The following is a 20,008-nucleotide window of genomic DNA, read 5'->3' on the forward strand; positions in this document are numbered from 1 at the left end:
AATCCTCAAGGCTGTGCATAGGCAGAGACCGATGGTGCCTGCTCCCTTGATGCCCTCTTCCTCCAGAACCTGGCTCAGGTGGGCTCCTGACTACCTTCTGGAACCCCAAGAGAAGAGGCTGGGGTTGATTTGGTAAATTCTGAAGTACTGCCACCTGGTATGGAGAGCCAGGGGTTGCAAAATGAGCCTTAATGAGCTGTTTGGGACCTGGCATGGGCCGGGGGGAGAGGGTTAATAGGGGCTCAGCCCCAGGAATTGCAGCAGTGTAGGGGTCCTCTCTGGTTTGAGCTCCTTGGAGGGGGAGTTGTAATTTGATAGCATCCCCTACTTGCCACGTTTGCCCAGCAGAAGTCCTAGTGCTAGCCTAGAGCTCACAGAGGCCACAGGGCCTGAGAGGAAACAGAATTGGATTTAAGGCATATTTGATAGGTGGAACTATGGGTTAGGAGGTGCCAGATCAGGCTATAAGAGGAGCATGGTTGTGGGGAGTTGGACCATGTGAAGTGTCTGGGTAACAGTGACTTAGGGAGGCAGCCCAGGACTGAGGATGGGGCCACTGGGGCTAGGAGCCCAGATTGGTCAGTGCCCACTGCCCCTAAAGCCCCTGGAACTATCTTATAGCAGTTGAAATAGACGTTTGAAGAGATCCAAGGCATTCTAAAACTAGCTAGGCCCAACCCTCCTGCCATGAGGACCCCCAGGAGCAGCTTTGAGTGTGGCTTTGGAATCAGACAAGCCTGGATTTGAGAAAAATGTAAAAGCAAAGTGAAAATCTCCACCTCTCTCCGCACCCTGAACTTTTTAAGTTCTTGTATACTTTCAGAAACGTGTGTGTGTTTGTATGTACATCCTTCTTATTGTACAAATAAAATAGATGCACTGCTCTAGACCTTGCTTTCATCCCTTAAATTATTGGCCACGTGGAAGAACCACCTGGTTCTTTTAGTGGCTGTGTAGTATTCTATTATGTGGTGTGCTTTAATTTACCCAACTGGACTCCAGTTGATAGACATTAAAGCTAGTTTGGGGTTATTTTGATACAGCAACAACCATACTTTACATAGATCTCTGAACACTGGGACAATTATTTCTGCAGGATAAATTCCAGATACAAATTTTCTGGGTTGCAGTTGTTGTCTCTCTGCTTCCCCCTAAAATTATCCTTCAAAGAGATTCTGTCCATTCGCACTCCTACTAACAGTATATGAGAGTTATAAAATGATGATAGTAATACAGCGCTGTTGGGAGGATTAAATGAAATCATGTGTAAAGATTTCCTCCAGTGCCTGCCATATCAGGCTGCAGGAGTCGGGTTCAGGGCAAGGGTTGCATTGAGAATTGGATCACTTTGGACAAGCAATAAATAAAGTACTGGGTTGGGTTTCCTGGTCAGCTTGGAGAAGGAGAGGTGGCAGGAAAGTGGTCTGATAGCTGCTGAGTACCTGATGTGTGCCAGACACTAAAGCAGGGAAAGGGCAGTGAATCAGATCAGTTTGGCCCCTGCCCTGCCCTCGTGGAGCTAACAATCTAGACAGAACCAATCGCTGCAGAGTGTGATAAGTTCTACCAGGATGCTGCCACTCCAAGTCCCCTCTGACTGGGTCTCTCTCTCCCCTGCCTGCCCTGCATCCCCTTCAACAGTGTACGTGGTAGAACGGGAAAGGAAGATGGACAGCGGGTGTCAGGCAGTCCTGGCTGCTTGCTGGGCTGCTCTCTGCTGCTGCTGCCTCCTGGACAACTTGGACTGAGCAGCTAAAATCCAAGTATTTCCCTACAGCCCTGCTACCTCCTGTTACTCGAATAAACAACTACTGTTGCACAATTTCCATTTTCTTCTTTCTTTGAAAATAACTCGCAGATTTTTAAATTTTAGCACCTTTTGTAGGTGTGAAATGGTATCTCACTAATTCGCCTACCCTGATTACTAGTGACCTTGAACATAAGCATATAAGTTTTGAGCAGTTTGTACATATCTTGTGAATTGTGAATTGCTTATACATATTCTTAGCCTGTCTTTTCTGTTGGTTTGTCTTACTGATTTGTAGGGAATTTCTATATTATTCTATCCACTAATATTTTTAGTGGATAGAATATATCTTTTATAGGCTTGCAAATATATTCTTCCTATCTGACTTTCTTTTTTTGTTTTTTGAATGGAGTTTTGCTCTGTTACCCAGGCTGGAGTGCAGTGGTGTGATCTCAGCTCACTGCAACCTTTACATCCTGGGTTCAAGCAATTCTTGTGCCTCAGCCTTCGAAGTAGCTGGGATTGCAGGCGCGTGCCACCATACTCTGCTGATTTTTGTATTTTTTTAAATAGAGACGGGGTTTTGCCATGTTTTCCAGGCTGGTCTTGAACTCCTGAACTCAAGCGATCCACCTGCCTCGGCCTCCCAAAGTGCTGGAATTGCAGGTGTGAGCCACCATACCCGGCCTCTCTTAATCTTTTTATAGTGTATTTTCTAGTATGAGAAATTTTGGATGTCATGTTTATCATCTTTCCCTCGTGCTTTGTATGGTTTAGTCTTTGAAAACTCATTTTCTATTCCAAGCTCATAAAGATAAGTCTACATTTTCTTCTAAAAATGTTTCAGATGTAATCATTAGTCCACCTGACTTTTTTTTTTTTTGAGACGGAGTTTCGCTCTTGTTGCCCAGGCTGGAGTGCAATGGCATGATCTTGGCTCACTGCAACCTCTGCCTCCCTGGTTCAAGCAATTCTCCTGCCTCAGCCTCCCAAATAGCTGGGATTACAGGCATGTACCACCACACCTGGCTAATTTTGTATTTTTATTTTATTTTTTGAAACGAGGTCTTGCTCTGTCACCCAAGCTGGAGTGCAGTGGCATGATCTCGGCTCACTGCAGCCTCTGCCTCCTGGGTTCAAGCGATTCCCTTGCCTCAGCCTCCCAAGTAGCTGGAACTACAGGCATGCACCACCAAGCCCAGTTAATTTTTGTATTTTTAGTAGAGACAGGGGTTTCGGCATGTTGGCCAGGATGGTCTTGAACTCCTGACCTCAGGTGATCCATCCACTTCAGCCTCCCAAAGTGCTGGGATTACAGGCATGAGCCACCGCGCCTGGCCCTGAATTTATTTTTTTATCATGGTATAGGATAAGATTCTAGTTTTGTTTTTCCATCTTGGTAGTTCCAGCTCCATGTATTAATTAGATCATACTGTTACCAAGCAAAAGGGGCTCACTGCCTGATGTGCTAGAAGCCAATTCCATGACACTGGGTTTTTGAGAAAATAAATGCTTTTATTATATGTTGATTAACAAGGAGACAGGATTCCAGCTCAAATCTGTCTCCCTGTCCTGGCTTTAAGGCAGTAATTTTATTAGAAAAGGTTAGAGGGGTGGATTCCAGGATGAGAGGTGGTTGGTGGAAGGAAAGAAGAGGTTTGGAAAGTCCTGGGGCATGTACAATAATCTCTTCATGCTACCTCATGGATCCTATGTGCAAATTCAGGGGAGGGGTTAGTATGAAACATGCAGTGAAAATTCGGGCTGTGACATCAGCAGGCTCATTCTCTCCAAACTCCAGCTGGCCATATTGGTTCTAACAGATTTCAGCCAGTTCTTTTGCCTCATAAGCAGAGGCGTTTTAGTGTTTCAGCATGTTGTTTCTTGTCTGCCATCTTGTAACCTCTGTTAGAGATTGGTGTCTTTAATCTTTGGGGCACAGTTTCAATCCTTTCCCTATTAATTTGAGATGAGATTTGTCATATACCAAGTTCCCATATACGAATTAGAATATTAGCTAGAATCAGGAATCTGGTGTGATGTGTACCCTCCTTCCACCAGCACATGCATAAACACATACCCCTTACTCTTTTTCATAATTTTCTTGGCTTTCTTGGCCTTTTACTCTTTCATCTACATTTTAGAATGTGTGTTAGTTTCTACAGAAAACCACATTTAGCTTTGATTGGAACAGCATGTAATTTATCAAGTAATTGGTGAAAGAGTTGACATACTTATAATATTGTCTTCCCACCGTGAACAAGGAATCTCTCAATTTATTTTTGTCTTCTTTTTATGTCCTTTAAGTCTTATAATTTTCTTCATATAGCTCTCACATATCCTTATTGGTTTTTAAAATTAGATTTTTTTCCCTAGGTATATTATAATTTTAATGTTACTGTGAATAGATTACTTCTTTAAAGTGTTACATTTATTACTTGGTGGAAATAATTTATTCATTCCATTGGGATCACACATTAGAAAATTTTAGCCCATCTTTATCACACCATTACCTTGGGGGCAGTTCAGCTGTGAGGGGAGCAGTTCTTCAGTCTGTCCTGTGTATGCTCTAGGGAAACCACCGGGGTTCTACAGAGACAATCATGCATTCCGTAAACGTAGCTCCAGAGTGCCAGGTGACAGACCACACAGAACGAACGCCCAGTCCCTGCTTTTGCAGGGCTTATACTCCAGGGAGGGAACCAGACATTAAATAAACCCACAGATAATAACTGACATCATACTTCCCTGTGAAGAGAAGAGATGTAATGCCATCAAAACATATAAAAGGGGAAGAACCTGGCACAGTCCAAGAAGGCTCCCCCAAGGCGGTAAAGTGAGCTAAGATCTGAAAGATATATAGATGTCAGTAGGTAAAAGTGTAGGAACAGCAGGTGCCAAGGCCCAATGGCAGGAAAGATGGTGACTCATTTGATAAAGTGGAGAAGGAAATTGGTGTCATAGACAGCAAGGGGACATTAAGAGCAGATGAGAAACAGGCAGGAGCAAGATGGGAGCTCATAGCCCAAGTTAAGGATTTTTGTGTTTGTCTTGTGAATAATGGGAAGCTGTTGAAGGATATTAAGCAAAGGGATGATATCACATTTGCATTTGTAAGAGATTCCTTTGGCTTCTGTGTGGAGAGTGATTTGGAGTGGGGCACAGGTACACATGGTAATTATGGAGAGAAATGAATGCATTTGAGATATTGAGAAGTAAAATCAACAGGACTTGGTGATGGATTGGATATGGACATTGAGGAAGAAGGTAAGAGTCAGGGATGATTCTGGATTTCTGACTGGAACTGGATGCCTGGTGGTGATGTTTATGGGGTTGGGAACAAGAGAAAGGAATCATGTTTGGTTGAGAGGGGGAACATACTGGGTTAGTCTGAGGTTTCAAAGTATCTATGAGACATTCAAGTGGAGATGTCAGGTAAGCAACTGTATATAAACCTGAAGCTTGGAGGAGAGGTTGGGCTAGAGATGTTAATGTGGAGAGCCTTGGCATGTTGATCATTGAAACTGTGGCCGTGAGTAAGATCAACTTGGATGGAAATATGGAGGGAAAAGGAAAGATAGCAGTGTAGGGCTGAGCTGTAAGGAATTCTGGATGGATCTGCAAAGGAGTCAGAGAGAGAAAGCTAGGAGAATGGGATGTCCTGAGAGCTGAGTGAAGATATATTGGGAAGAGAGGAGTGATCAGTAACATCAAATGTTGCTGAGAGATTAGGTAAGGTGAGAATGCAAAAGTATCCACACTGTTTTTACTGAGGGCATGGACTTTTCTCCAGTTTTTGTTCTGTGAAGGAAATCAACAGAAGGAAAGACAAGACTGCTTGGAACTAGAAGACAGGGCTCCTCAGGCCTGGAGAAAAGCAGACATTTGTGTAAGCATGGAACAGGTGAGCTCACAGGTGCAAAGAACTAGTGGAGGCAGGAAGGCCAGGAGCCCCCGCTAAACTGGACAGAAGCATGCTAACAAAACATTGAATTCCAAAAAGGTTAGACACCAAGTAAGGGAGTCAGGCTAATGTCACTCAGCTTTGAGCCTGAACAGAGGAGACATTGTTCCTCAAAAAGACTATGTCCTCTGCAGTAGCTGCTAGACTATGTCCTCTGCAGTAGCTGCTAGAGGGTCCAGCACATAGATAACCAAACAGATGACCATCCATGCCCTGGGGAGGTCCTTCTGAATAGTAGCAACAGTCTAGATCTTTCGTAACTACCATCACAGATTTTGCTAATATACATCTTTTGAAAGGAAACTCTACATGCAACTCCAGTCTGGAAAATAGATACTATAGAATTGCTGTGGTTGAGGCAAGGAGGAACCACCCCCTACTTTTTATGAAAGCTCAGGGGCCTGAGGAATACATTTGAAAACCCCCGGTCTTTGGGATTTTGCAGTGCATTTGGCCACAGGAGATTTGGGATGGTTAGGTTTTGCCCTGGAATGTCATTCTGGGATACTGCCTTGTGAGCAAAATCATTGTATTAACTGCTGGTATATTCTATGAGGATCCGTGGATACTTTATTGCTGAAAAGTATTCCGTTGTATTAGAGGTACCACAGTTATTCATTCACCTGTTGAAGGACCATTTGGGTTGTTTCTACTTCTGGGTGATTATGAATCCATCTGTTATAAACATTGATGTTCAGGTTTTTGTGTGAACATAAGTTTTCATTTCTCTAAGCTGAATACCCAGGAGTGGAATTTCTGGATCATATGATAGGCTTAAGAAACTGCTACTCTTTTCCAAAGTGACTTTGGCATCGTGTGTTCCTATCAGTAATGAATGAGAGTTCTGGTGGCTCTGCATTTTTGCCAGTACTTGACATTGTCAGCAATTTTTATTTTAGCCATTCTGATTGTATGTAGTGGCAATCTCATTGTGGTTTTAATTTGTGTTTTCCTAATAGTGATGAAGTCATGTGCATATTTGCCCGCCACCACGCCTGGCTAATTTTTGTACTTTTCAGTAGAGATGGGGTTTCGCCATGTTGGCCAGGCTAGTCTTGAACTCCTGACCTCAGGTGATCCGCCCACCTCAGCCTCCCAAAGTGCTGGGATTACAGGCGTGAGCCACCACACCCGGTGAAGTGTTTTTTCAAGTCTTTTATCCACTTTCAAATTGAGTGGTTTTCTTACTGTGGACTTTTGAGAGTTGTTATATATTTTAGATACAAGTCCTCTGTTGGCTGTGATTTGTACATATTTTCTCTACATCTGTAGCCTGTCTTTTCATCCCCTTAACAGTGTCTTCCATGGAGCAAAAGTTTTCCTTGTGATGAAGTTCAGTTTATCAATTTTTTATTTCATTTTATCACGCTTTTGGTGTCAGTCTAAGGACTCTTTGCCTAACCCCAGGTCATGAAGATGCTTTTCTATGTTTTTTTCAAAATATTTTATAGTTACATGTTTTTCATTGAGATCTATAATCCATTTGGGGTTAGTTTTTGTATAAAATGTGAGGTTTAAAATGGCTGAGGGTTTTTGTGAGATGTTTTGCATACCATACCAATATTTTTCAAAATGCTTTCTCCAATGAATTGCCTTTGCTTATGTGTCAAACCAGTTAGCCCTGTTCATGTGGGTCCATTATTGTCTTCTTCATTCAATTCCTTTGATCTATGTATCTGTTTGCCAATACCATTAACCGGTTATCTTGACTACTATAGCTTTATGTTAAATCTTGTTTTAGTCATTTTAGTTCTCTTTCCTTTCCATAAATTTTAGAATTTGTTTATTAAAAAGTCCTGTTGGGATTTTTATTGAAATTGCATCAAATCTATAGATCATTGTGGGGTCTAATGGGTATTTAAGTGGGATTGGTTGCTCACCCTTACGTGCCATAACCTTTAATGATGGCAGGCAGCCTGCTCATTCATTTGCTGGGTTGTAATTATTCTACAGTTAAAGCCCCTAGTGTATGATTACATTGGTGTCTTTGGAAGTTGGCAGTAAATGAGGTATACTATTCATTAAATTGGGCAAAGGAACAGCCATTACAAGATGGCCAGTATGTTGAGGGACTTGTGGGCCGGGTTATGCTCTGAGTCAGGTCAGCCACCATCATTCACAATCGTGGTCTTCTTGTGCCTCACTTCCAAGCAGGTCATGAGCAAGATCACACACTGTTTGCCACAATTGGAAAATCCTCCCTCCCTCGAGGTCTTTACACCGTCATCACAAGGTTATAGAACCGTCATGTACTAGGCGTGATTAGGTTTTTCTCTCTAGATTTTCCTTAATTTCTTCTGCCTGGTATAACAGCCTCATTCATAATTTTCTTTCTTTCTTTCTTTTCTTTCTTTCTTTCTTTCTTTCTTTCTTTCTTTCTTTCTTTCTTTCTTTCTTTCTTTCTTTCTTTCTTTCTTTCTCTCTCTCTCTCTCTCTCTCTCTCTCTCTCTCTCTCTCTCTCTTTCTTTCTTTCTTTCTTTCTTTCTTTCTTTCTTTTTTGAGATGGAGTCTAGCTCTTGTTCAGGCAGGAGTGCAGTGGCACGATCTTGGCTCACTGCAACCTCCACCTCCTGGGTTCAAGCGATTTTCCTGCCTCAGCCTCCTAAGTAGCTGGGATTACAGCCGCCCGCCACCACGCCTGGCTAATTTTTGTACTTTTCAGTAGAGATGGGGTTTCGCCATGTTGGCCAGGCTAGTCTTGAACTCCTGACCTCAGGTGATCCGCCCGCCTCAGCCTCCCAAAGTGCTGGGATTACAGGCGTGAGCCACCACACCCGGCCCAGAAAAACATTTTAGCCTCTTCTCAAGTGTATTTTGGGGCTTTTCATACTTGTCAACCCCTTCCTCCCCTTTGATCTTGACAGTGACATCTTCCCCAGCTCACACCATGGTCCTTTGGTCTATCTGAGGCAGTGGCATTACAAGACTCTAGCAGAAGAGCGGGTGCTGAAGAACTGCTTATGTACTCATCCTGTCCCGAGTACTCTTCCCCATTACTGCCCTTCAGTCCCCCACCAAATCTCCTGGCTGGCGTCAAGATCAAAGTAAAACTGCTCTCTACTCTAAGCCAAATACAAAACAGTTTGTTTCTAAGGCTTGTCTTCCCCTCAGGGTGTGGAAGATGGCTTACTAAAGTCTTGTGTAACAGAAAAGAGGACATTGCCCCCGTAAACTATTTGAGATTCCCTTTTTTATTTCCTTCTCTCACCAGTATAAGAAGTTCTTGGTTTTCTCCTCAGGTTTACAAAAATAAAGTTAATTACTTAAGTCTGACTTAAATTATTTGTACATCTTTCATCTTTTATAAACTCACCTGGGTAGAACCCATCCTGTCCACAACAAGCTGTCAAGCCCCACAGTCACCTTGTGGCATTTCTGTGGATGTGCGCATCCCTGCAGTCTTGTGGCTTGGATTGCTCACTGCATGATGTTTTGCAAAACCAAGCTTTGTACATGCACCTGGACCAGCAAACAGGAATGTACGCGCTGCGCCAGTACGGCAGGCACCTCGGTTCTTTAGCAGTGCTGTAAACATAGACAATGGCCTAGAAAATTATGAAAAATAGCATTTGAAATGTACTATATGAGCTCACTATTTAAGAAACCCCACGATGAAACTTTCCTCTCTGTAAATTGAGAGCTTGTGTTTTTGACCTGTCTTAATGATATTAACTGTGTTCTCATTACATCATTTTCCTGTGTTATCTAAGGCAGTAGCTGTACAACTCTGTCTTCCTTCCCATCCTGTAGAAGAGGAAGCAGAGGCTCAGAGAGATCAAGTGTCTTACTTGAAATCATCCAGCTCTGGAAGAACAGAGCCAGGATCTTGGCTCAGATCTGCCCAACTCCCAAGTTGGTGGCAGGGACATGGGGAAAATGGGCCCTGGTTTTAACCTCTTCTTTTGTTGCTCATAGTTTCTTAAAAGCTCTTATTTTCTCTATTTTATTTAAATGGGGTGATAACCTTCTTGTAGAGTAACATGGTCTTTACTGGAAAATACCAAGCACTTCTGGATCTCCAGCCACTTGCCCGGGAATTGTCAGCGTCCAGCACTGGAATTGAGTTACACATGAGGGAGGCTGACATGCACCCGGGTGTTCCCTCACACACGCCTTGCTCAGGCTCCTCAGCAGCCACTCCTCCCGCACCCTCATGTGGAAGGTGGAGGTGTGGCGGATGGAGGCTGAGGGACCTTTCACTCTGATATTGTGACTGTGGACAGAATTCACTCCGTATCTCAATTGACTGTTGGACCAGGTCGTTCTGAGGTGATGGGCCCTGACTCTCCTTGGGACACTCTGAACAAGGAGAGATCTAGATCTGAACCTAACACACAGATCTTGGATTGAGAAGGAGAACTAGGGCACAGAGAATAGGGAGGCCTTTCATTCCCTTGATGCATAGCCACATTTCAGGTCACATGCAGCCAAGATGCTGTCTGATTTGAAGTGAGCTTGATCTTGTGCAGTGAGCACTGGGCCAGAAGGCAAGAGTGTGCAGTGACAGGCCAGGACCTGCCTCTAATTCACTGTGTGACCTCAGTCAAGTTATTTCCCTTCTTTGAGCTCAGCATCCTCTTCTTACCAAAAAATGACTGGCCAAGGTGGTCCCCAAGGTAGTTCTGACTGTAGTCCTGGCATCTGAGAAGTTCTCAATTGTTTCAGTATCTACGGTCAACCCTGTCCTAGTGGCGCTAGCAGCTGTTGCCCAAGGATGAGACCACAGGGGGTGCTGGCAGTTGCAGCCTTGTCAGGCTGGCCCAGCTTGTCCAGATCTAGTAGATGGTTTTTGTTGTTTATCCAAAAATTGTGTTATTGGGTCTACTGTTCACAGGACTGATTGGGAGTGAATGAGATGACTCATTCACCTGGGGTCCCTTAGGCTTCATCAGCTTCTGGGAGGGCTTGGTCTTGGCCCTGGGATAGCTGCTTGGTTTTGTCCAGGGGCAGCCTCCCTCCCAGGATGCCACTTCAGGATAGTGGCAAATGTACTTCTGAAGACCTACAAGCAAGGACCCATCCACAGCTCGGCGAACCCTCACCCTTTCCAGACCAATCCATGTAAACGCCCACACCTGTCCAGAGAGCAATGGCAGCCTGAATGCTTGTTGGGTTGGGCTGCAGTAAGCTGAGGCACAGGTTGGTGGGTGAGTTGGCTGGCCAGCTCCCGGTCTGCTTCACCTTGGAGTGGGTATCTTGGGACTCAGCTTCACAGAAAAGCCAGGCCAGAGCTGAAGCTTCAGGAAAAGGAGGCAGGAGGAGTAGGGTAGGAAGAGAGGCTTGGGAGGCCCAGGGAAGGCTCTGAGCTTAGGAGGCAAAGGCAGCTGCTGCTGTGGAGCCTGGGCCAAGGCTGTGCTGATTCTGTCAGCTACATATCCACCTCCCTTTAGAAGCGGAAAGTGGAAGAGGTTCCTAATCCTATCTTACCCTTCAAAGAATCCGATGAAAACTACAGACCCTTGATTGCCTCTACCCAGATATTCCCTGGAAGGACAGAAGCTGGGCTGGTCCCTCTGCTGTTCCTGGTCATCCTTCACCCTATCACTCTCCCACTCAGCACACAGACCTGGTGCTTACTGGCCTTGAACAGAGGCACAGTGGCATTGCCTTTAGGACATTTTGTTCTTATCAGTGTAGCCTCTTTGTGCTGGGTAGTAAATGATGCCACTGCACTTGCACATCCAAGGAAAGCTGAACTGAAGCCATAGCAAGTTGACTCCTGTGTCTCTCTCTCTCTCTCTCTCTTCCCCCCGCTGCAGGAGCCGTCTCATGGCTGAGGTTTTTACTTATTTGGAAAATGCTTAAAGATTTCCCCCTCCCTTCCTACCTCTGCATCTGAGTAGTAAAAGGGCTACTGTGGATCCTCTGGAACCTCCCGGAAGGCTGGTTGGCCTCCTTCTGTCGGTCTAGATGCCCAATGTGGGGCAAGGGCAGTTGAGCAGACTACAGGTCCTCCTGACCCTGGCAAAACCATCATATCCCCTGGTGGCACTTCTTGGAAGGTGTGGTGTCTGTAGTTGTCTTAGCAGTTGAGGGCCAGCCCTGTGTGCCCATCACTGGTCTGGACCGTAAGGGGCCATGGTGCTGCCTCCTCACTCCTGGAGCAAGAAGGCTGCGGGCATCAGAACCCTCTGGGAGGCTCCGGTCTTTCTGTTTGCCTTTCCTGCCTAGCTCTCTTTGGTTGAGACTGGTACAGACACTTGCAAAAACAAGAAGGACCTAATAAGGCTCAATTACCAGGTCAAGGCACTCGATTAATCATTTACAAAGTCCGAGCCATACAGGTGGAGGTTTCAGGTGCCAGAATGGGGCTGACTGAGAATTGGAGCCTTCACCTGAGAAGGCCTGTACTCACATTTCCTGCAGGTCATCCCTGCCCTGATCTCTATGGGAACTGGAGCCCCACTTGCCCATTGCCTATCCAGAACCAGGTTTCTGAGTAGCCCATGTGAATGTCACCTCTGGGACTGTACAATACAGTAGTCCTAGATCCTGGGACCAAGGGAACTACTGGTTGGTGTGTCTGGTGGCCAAAGTTGCAGTGGGCACTGGTGGCCCTGGAGAAGGCCCCAGAGTTTGGTGGACAGGCCTGGCATCGTCCATCTATCTTTTCTGCTTCCAGCTTGAAGGCAAGAAGGTGGGAGGTGCCCCTGCTAGAAGCTGCTCAACTCTTCCCAAAGCTGCTGTGCACCTGAGACCCAGGGCTTCCTGGGCCTTTCTGACCTAGCCTGGGCTCCTAGGCCACATCTGTGTGCTCACGCACCTCTCCCTGCACGTTCCCCACCCCACACTGTGTTTGCATCCATGTGGCAAAGCTCTGGGTGCCTGCCCCTCTGCAGGCCCCACATCAGACTGGGGCTGAGAATACTGAGGTTTGGTTCGAAGGGCTGACTGCGGGCAAGAGAGGCAAGCCAGTGTAGGGTCCCTGGACCTGACCCCCACTCCACCTGTAGTCCTCTGGGAATAGTCCCTTCTTCCCTGGGGCCGGTTGAATAGGGTGATCTGAGACACTAGATAGCGAATGGGGAATGAGCCTTTTGGCCCTGATGCTGATGGAAGGAAAACAATCCTTAAGACCGGCCCCTGTCAGAAGCTGGAACCCAGCCCCGGTCCCTAGACTGGCCACAGGGGGGCACTTGATCTCCAAGAAGCAGCTCAATCTGAGCAGCCACAGTGGGCACCAGAACCTCTTCCCAGGTTGAGCACTGACTGCTACCAATGCGCCTGGAAAGGTGGTGCCTGTTACCATCCCAGCCCCCACATTGCTCTTTTGACCCCTCTCCCTTTTATCCTTCTTTTTAAAAAGGTTTATATTTTTAAATAGCATTCCATTTACAGAAGTTGAGAGAAGAGTTGCCGAGATGGTAGTTTCTGTAAACGGTTTAACATCTTACGTAACCATAGTTCTGCCCGCTTTTTGTCTTCTGCTTGGCTGTAGAGGAGGCAGTTGCCAGGATGGCCTGTCTCTGGGTGTGGAACACCTGGGTTGGGGCCACTTCTGCCACAGCTCCTGCTGGGTGACTCGCACTGCCAGCTAAGCCTTAGTGCACAGGGGGCCCTGAGCTTCAAGTACTGAGTGGCCCAGGACCCAGGCAGCATGGGGTGCCAGCCAGGATAGTGCATGAGTTCTCAGGCAGAGTTCCCCATTGGGAAGTGGGGGAGCGACAGGGATGGTAGCAGAGCAGAAGGCCAGGAACAGTGAGCCTGTCGGGTGGGTGGGGATCCTGGGGCAGAGACTAGGCTGTGCAGCTCAGTGCACCCTCTGGAGATGCAGTACCCTGGACCCTGCATCTAGAAGATGCAGTTGTAAAATTTCTGGGCCCCACCGCAGGTGCTCTGAAGAACTGTGAGGCCTACCTTAGGGGTTTCTCCTGCGCTAGTCATCCCTGCTTTGGGTGACTGAAGCAAGGAAAACGCAGGTCACTCCCACCTCCAGACCCGCACTACTTCCCATTGCCCATCCTCCCAACAGCCCAGAAGCAGAGATTCTGTTCTCACCTAAGGTGAAAAGGTCCTAAGGCTTTTGGGAAACTTGGTGCTCCAGGAAATAAGTGACTCGGGTTTCTAAGGTATGTGTGGGCACTCAACGCCCCTGTCATGGCTATCACAGCCCTCTGGTTTGAAGTCCTCCGTTTTGTTGCTGCTGTTTCTAACCTCTGTCAGCACTGCCTGGGAGTAACGAGTTCAAAGTCCCTAGTTCCCCACGTTTCCAAGTATGTTATGTGAAAGCCCTGGCAAGGACGAACCTGATTAAACTGGAGGAAAAAGGTGGAGCAAGCAAGACTAGGACATTTTTGTTTCCCCAGCTAAGCTGCCTAAGGTTCAGGGACTCGGACAGGTGAGAAAGGCATGACCACCACCTCAGCCCTGTCCCTGGAGGCTGGGGAGAAGGGGAAGCAGTGAGGAGACTGACTGATGTCCTGATGCCCGCGCCCCATATGGCGGTCATGAAGACTGAGTGGCCCCATGTCCAGAAAGCCCTCAGCACAGGGCCTGGCACTCGTGAATACCTCAATAAATGGTAACTTCAGAGAGCCTGTGGGGCCCATCCCACTGCAGCCAGCCTCCAGCTGAGTTTCTGGCCTGAAGCCCAGGGATGGCCTGCACATGAATCAAGCAGGCTATTTCTAGAGCTGGCAGGGTGCTTTCTGTCCCAGGGGCAGGCGAGCCAATCCTGTGACAGGGAGAGCACAGGGAAGGGGTTATTCAAGTGGATTTGCACCATTGTATTCATTTCCCTGTCCAGAGCTGCCCATGCAGGATCCTGGGGTGGGCAGGCCATCCAGGCAGATGGAAGGGACACTCTGCCTGGGGCTTTCCTGCTGCAGTGACCCCAGGGCCTGGGGTGACCAGGCTTTAGTGGGTGGGGTAGGCTCTGACTGGATGTTAGAGAGGACTTTGTTGTAGCCCAGTCACCTCTGTTCTCTTTCTGATCCCTTTTCTATCCCAGTTGGGCCTGAGCAAGCCTGGCTTGCCAGAGGCTTTAGAGCCATAAACATAAAGGCCTGGGTTCGGATCCTGCCCTTGCCTCTGCCTTATCGCGTGTGCTTGAACGAGAGACCTAACCTCTCTAAGCCTCGAATTCCTTGCCTGTGAAGTGGGAATGATGGTAGTATCTACCTCAAAGTTGCTGTGAAGACAAAATCAGGTACTTGACCTTAGGAGGACTCGGAATAAATGAGCCATTCATCCTCTCCTTCTGAGCAGGCTTTCCTGGTGAAAGGCATCTAAACCCAGACCTGTGCTGCTGAGTGGGGCCAAATGAAAGTAGACTGGGATTAAACCTGTGCCACAGAAGAAGGAAAAGGAACATGTCCGTGCAGAGGGCAGCTGATACAATGGGAGGACCTGGAAAATCTCCCTACCAACCCACTCAGTATGCTCTGTAATAGCGATGACACCAGGCTCCAGGGAGAGGTGCTGCCAAGAGAGGGGTCTGAAAACATACAAAACAAGAAAACTGAAAGAAAACCCCCAAAGAACTGGTTTAATTGATAAGATTCATGCATTCCTGAACTTTGGAAAAGTGAAATGCTTACTGCTTATGAATTTGATGACAGTGGTTGTTTTGAGATTTTAAGTGGCCACAGATTGACTAGCAGCCATTTAAAATATGTTCTTACAGGAAGAGAAGCTAATGCCGCACATCAGCTGACAAGTAGTGGGTAGTTGGGGTCTTTCTTGACCTATGGATTTGTTTAGCACTCAGATCTCTTGATACACCACTTAGCCATGACAGGGCTCAGGTTTCCAACTACATTTGGAGGAAAAGTGAGCATGTTAGGCTCAGGAAGACACCACACAGGCTCCAGCCACCCACCCACTCAGCCAGGTTTTCATCCCTGCCTTCTTTCATCATTTATGTCAAGGTATAGAGGTTGGGGGCACATTCTGAAATTGTGTATTGCCCAGGAATGAAAAACCAGGGCTCTTGGTAATTCTTTGAGTGTTTAAAGCCCCCTTTTAAAAGGAGATTTTAATTCCCTTTATAATTCTTTGAGTGTTTAAAGCCCCCTTTTAAAAGATTTTAATTCCCTTTCCTCTGTTACTCTTGGGTGATGGGTCAGCTGTATCTCAAGAAATGACCCCCAGTTCCCCTGCGGGGGGACGACATGCTACCTGGTTTACAAAGTAGGGTTGGCCAACTCTGGTTGCCTTGACATGCGGCCATTCTGCAAGTTCTCTAGTACTTGTCCCTGTGAGGGTGAGGGCGTCCTGGGTCTGGAGTGGCAGGAGGGAGAAAGCACCTGAGCTGAGCCACCCTCCTTCCATTCAGCAGCAGCAATGGCAGGAGCATGGTTTCGCCAGTCTGCTCAATAGCTTCCCCCTGCTGTAGCCTTCCTGTGGTCCTGGGAGGCTAACTTTACAGGGCCTGGGGTTTGCACCAGTCCATTCTCACCCTCTTCCCTCATCTCCCTCCAGTGTATGTGGTAGAAGACCAAAGAAGAGATGAGCTGGGACCATCCACCTGCCTCACAGCCTGCTGGACTGCTCTCTGTTGCTGCTGTCTCTGGGACATGCTCACCTGACCAGCCTAGCCGTCCTGTCATGCCAGCTCTGCTGCCACCTCTGACAGGTGTGCCTGCCCCCGTCTCTTCTGATTGCTGTAACAAGTGACTAGCTTTGCACAGACACCTCTACCTTCAGCACTATGGGATTCTAGATTAGTGGGGGTTGCTACTGTTTAATTCAGTGACTTGATCTTTTTAATGTCCAAAATCCATTTCTTATTGATCTTTAAAGATGTGCTAAATAATTTTTTTGGCCAAAGGCTTAGTTGTGAAAAATTTATAATTTTTAAATTATACATTCAAGGTAGTGGCCAAATGTAACATACCATGGAATGATTTATCTGCTAACAGCCTGTATGTTTCAATAAATTTGTCCAAAGCTCAACTGTCTTTCTAAATGATTCCAGGTCTAAGCTACGCTACCTGGAGTCTGTGCTTGTCTCCTGGACTCTGTTACCATGTCTAACTACTCATCTGCTCGCTAAGGCTTATAAAATGTGGATATCTCAACTGGTGGCCACCATCCAATATATGACCAGCAGCCAATCTACCTTTTTATTCTGGTGGTGATGCAAACAGTGTGGGTGCTACAAGGAAGGCCAGTTCTGAGGCCAGGTGTCCTCTAGCCAGGTCATAGGCTCCTAGCCCAGCTACTCTCCCCCTAGTCCCACTCAGAGATAGGCTGAGAGAGGAGCGTTTGCAACCACAACTTGCACCTACCTTTACCCAGAGCCTAGGAAAGGGCCTTTTGGTAACCAGGGGCTGCCCCTGGAGTGGCTTCCAGGCCTGCTCTCTGGAAACCCAGGAACCTACAGTTACATGAGGCCAGACAAGAGGTCTGAGGTTTTCCTTTTTTTTTTTTTTTTGAGATGGAGTTTTGCTCTTGTTGCCCAGGCTGGAGTGCAATGGCGCGATCTCGGCTGCCCACAACCTCCCCTCCTGGGTTCAAGCAGTTCTCCTGCCTCAGTCTCCCGAGTAGCTAGGATTACAGGCATGCACCACCAGGCCCAGCTAATTTTGTATTTTTAGTAGAGACGGGGTTTCTCCATGTTGGTCAAACTGGTTGTGAACTCCCAACCTCAGCTGATCTGCCCGCCTCGGCCTACTAAAGTGCTGGGATTACAAGCCGAGGTTTTTCCCTTCTGGCTGTCCCCTCCCACCCCTCTCCCCAATTAGTCAGCCGTGCCACTCATCTCATCTTTGGCCACAGGGTGGCGCCGGGCTGCCATAGCAGCAAGTCTGATTTTCCTCCATCAGCTGGCCTGCCCCGGCCCAGCCAGCTGCAGCTGACAGCTCCCTGTTGACTCTGCCTTCCCTCCGAAGCAGTGGATGTGCTGATAAATGTTTACCAGTGCTCTCTTTAAGAAAAAAGAAAAAAGAAAACCAGCCATGTTTTGTAGCATGTCCTATGTCTTATTTCTGTGGTGTACATGTTCCCACCATGCCATGGCTGATTTCAAGTTACCAATGTGATGTCACTGACTGGAGCTGGGCCAACCTCACAAATCACACTCATTGGAGCTGGGCCAACAGAGCCAACCTCACAGATCACAGCCAGTGCACAGATAGAGCACAGATCATGGTCAAATGTAGTAATATAATTAGGGATGCATTTTGAATATTTATTGTCCTTGTTTTTAACATAATTTGCAATTTACATAATTATAATGGCTGTGTTTAACAACTGGCTTGCAACAAAATTCTTGAAAATTGAATAACTGGCCCACCTGGGCTGGGATGAGCCAGCTGGAGCACACCATTGCCCCTCAGCCTCTAAGAGGCCTCAGGATTACAGCGTCCATCTTATATTGGCCAAAAGGAGACAGTCTTGGAGGTGCTGCTGACTGTCAAACTTCCTTTTGGAATGTATGGGAGAAGGCAGGGAAAGGAATCTTTAGGCAGACTGCCATCCAGGGACTGCTGTTCTGTTCACTGAGATTCAGCTGTGAACGTCTGTTCTTTCTTCCTCTTCTGTCTACTACATGCAGGCCCGGAAGCTGAGGGGTTAGTCAAAGGTACAGGAAGGGAAAAGAGAAGAGGGCAAGAGCCCATGCCCCAAGAAAGGAAGGGCTCTGATGCAGAGGGAGCAGGAGCTGAGGTGGAGATGGCCACTGCCTCTCTCGCCCTCTGTTCCATCCCTCTGCTGAAGAAAAGCAGGCTTAGCAGAGTGGGACAGACGCTTTTTATTGGTCTGGCTGGCATGCCTAGTGGAAAGCCCAGGCAGAGCTTCCTATCTTGCCCTGGCTCCCATCTTCCCTCTCCTGGGAGTTCATCACACACCCGGAGAGAGAAGAGTGTCCTGGGCAGAGGTGGCAGGCAAAGTCAGGGTAAAAACTCCAGGGCTTGGGAGCAAATGGGGCTCAGGGTGATGCAGAAAATGTGACGTTGCTAGGTCATCCAGATAAAGTGTCCATCCGGGCAGAAGAGAAGCTGAAGTTTCCCTGCAGAGACTCCTCTGCCCCCACCAGGAATGGGAGGGGCAGGAGGAAGAGCTTCCCCGAGAGGCTCCCTACTGGGCCCTTCGTGCCATCAGCATCTCCCGGATGTTGTCCTCAGCTTCCTTAACGCTCCGCTCCAGGTAGGACTTTTTCTGCTGCAATATGAGAGACAAAGGTTAGGACCAGAGTGAATGGGTCGGGCTGGTCGTCCAATGGTTATGGCTTTTCCTTTGTGACGGGTGTCTTCCAGGAGCATACTGTGAGCCAGGTACACACACCTGCCCACAGTGCTCTCCCCACCTCCGAACCATGGGTGATCATGGGCAGGCAACAGGGAGGAGATGGCTTTGGTACAGGAAGCAAAAGTGCTCTGTGGAAGATAGGCAGTAGCACTCTTCCCCCAGAAGGAAGGAGACTCTAAAAACAGGCGTCTCGGTACACGAAGTTATCCCAGACAGACAAAGACCAGGAAATTCCAGGACAAAGCTCCTGTCCGTAACAGACTATCTCCTCTCAAGGTTTTCCATGGCCTGGGCCAGGCGTCTGTAGCCACTGCAGCTATAAAATGGATGGTGCATGCTCTGCCCTGTCCAGCAGGAATATGGGCTGCTGTGAGGGCTGTGGGGCTGTCTCGCATTGCACTGAGGGGGTGAGTCAGGAGGCAATCTGCTTTTCTAATGAGACTGCTGCCTGCCAGGAATCCAGGACACTGACACACTGAGGTAAGCAGACCTTTTGGAGGCTTACCTTCTACCCCATCTGGGTCCTAAATTAAAAATCATGGCTTAGACAAAGAACTTTCACTACTTTCAGGAGCCAGGATTACAAAGATTAGTCAAAGGAAATGATGTCTGTACATTATTTGCCCTGTGCTCACCCCAGAAGTATGGTGGTTTTACCACTGGACCTTGCCCTGAAGACATAGTTGTGGCTGTATTCCCAGTTAACAGACATGAAATGAAGCCTCCCTTTTTGAGGAGTATTATTCATGTCCTAAAGGAATACTCAAAATTATCACCTCCCAAGGCACATGTGACTGAGCCACACTGGAACCAGTAATGCAGTCACCAGGCAGCCCAGGCCCTTCTCTCACCTCAACCCCCTTCACCCAAGCACCTGTTGATTCTGTTCCACCCACTAAAGTGCCCACAGGACTCAGGGAAGCATGGAGAGGTTAGGGCAGAGGACAGGTGAGCTCTCCGTCCAATTAGTTAGTTGTTTGTTTGTATGTTTTATTTATTTTTGAGACAAGGTCTCAGCTCAGAGTGCAATGGTGCAATTACGACTCACTGTAGCCTCTACCTCCCACCTCAGCCCAAGTAGCTGGGACTCTAGGTACACTGGGACT

At 47.3% G+C, this 20,008-nt stretch overlaps 2 protein-coding genes across 5 annotated transcripts in view; one reads left to right on the forward strand and one right to left on the reverse strand.

The window, feature by feature from the left end:
* The window catches only part of CYSTM1 (cysteine rich transmembrane module containing 1), a 67,404-nt gene extending 50,797 nt beyond the window's left edge, over positions 1 to 16,607 (forward strand). For 3 of the 4 annotated variants that reach the window (XM_010388127.2, XM_010388131.2, XM_030927164.1), the window contains exon 3: positions 16,134 to 16,607. In XM_010388127.2, the coding sequence (XP_010386429.1) occupies positions 16,134 to 16,240 (107 nt within the window). In that variant the 3' untranslated portion in view covers positions 16,241 to 16,607. Of the gene's footprint in view, positions 1 to 1,641; positions 1,823 to 16,133 lie in introns of those variants that run through there. The other variant, XM_010388128.2, reaches the window with a different exon arrangement.
* A 1,213-nt stretch (positions 16,608 to 17,820) lies between these two features.
* Positions 17,821 to 20,008, reverse strand: part of PFDN1 (prefoldin subunit 1) — a 60,577-nt gene continuing 58,389 nt past the window's right edge. The window contains exon 4 of the mRNA XM_010388132.1: positions 17,821 to 18,815. Within this exon, the coding sequence (XP_010386434.1) occupies positions 18,732 to 18,815 (84 nt within the window). The 3' untranslated portion in view covers positions 17,821 to 18,731. The remainder of the gene's footprint in view (positions 18,816 to 20,008) is intronic.

Source organism: Rhinopithecus roxellana, chromosome 3 (genome assembly GCF_007565055.1).
Source record: "Rhinopithecus roxellana isolate Shanxi Qingling chromosome 3, ASM756505v1, whole genome shotgun sequence".
NCBI lineage: Eukaryota > Metazoa > Chordata > Mammalia > Primates > Cercopithecidae > Rhinopithecus > Rhinopithecus roxellana.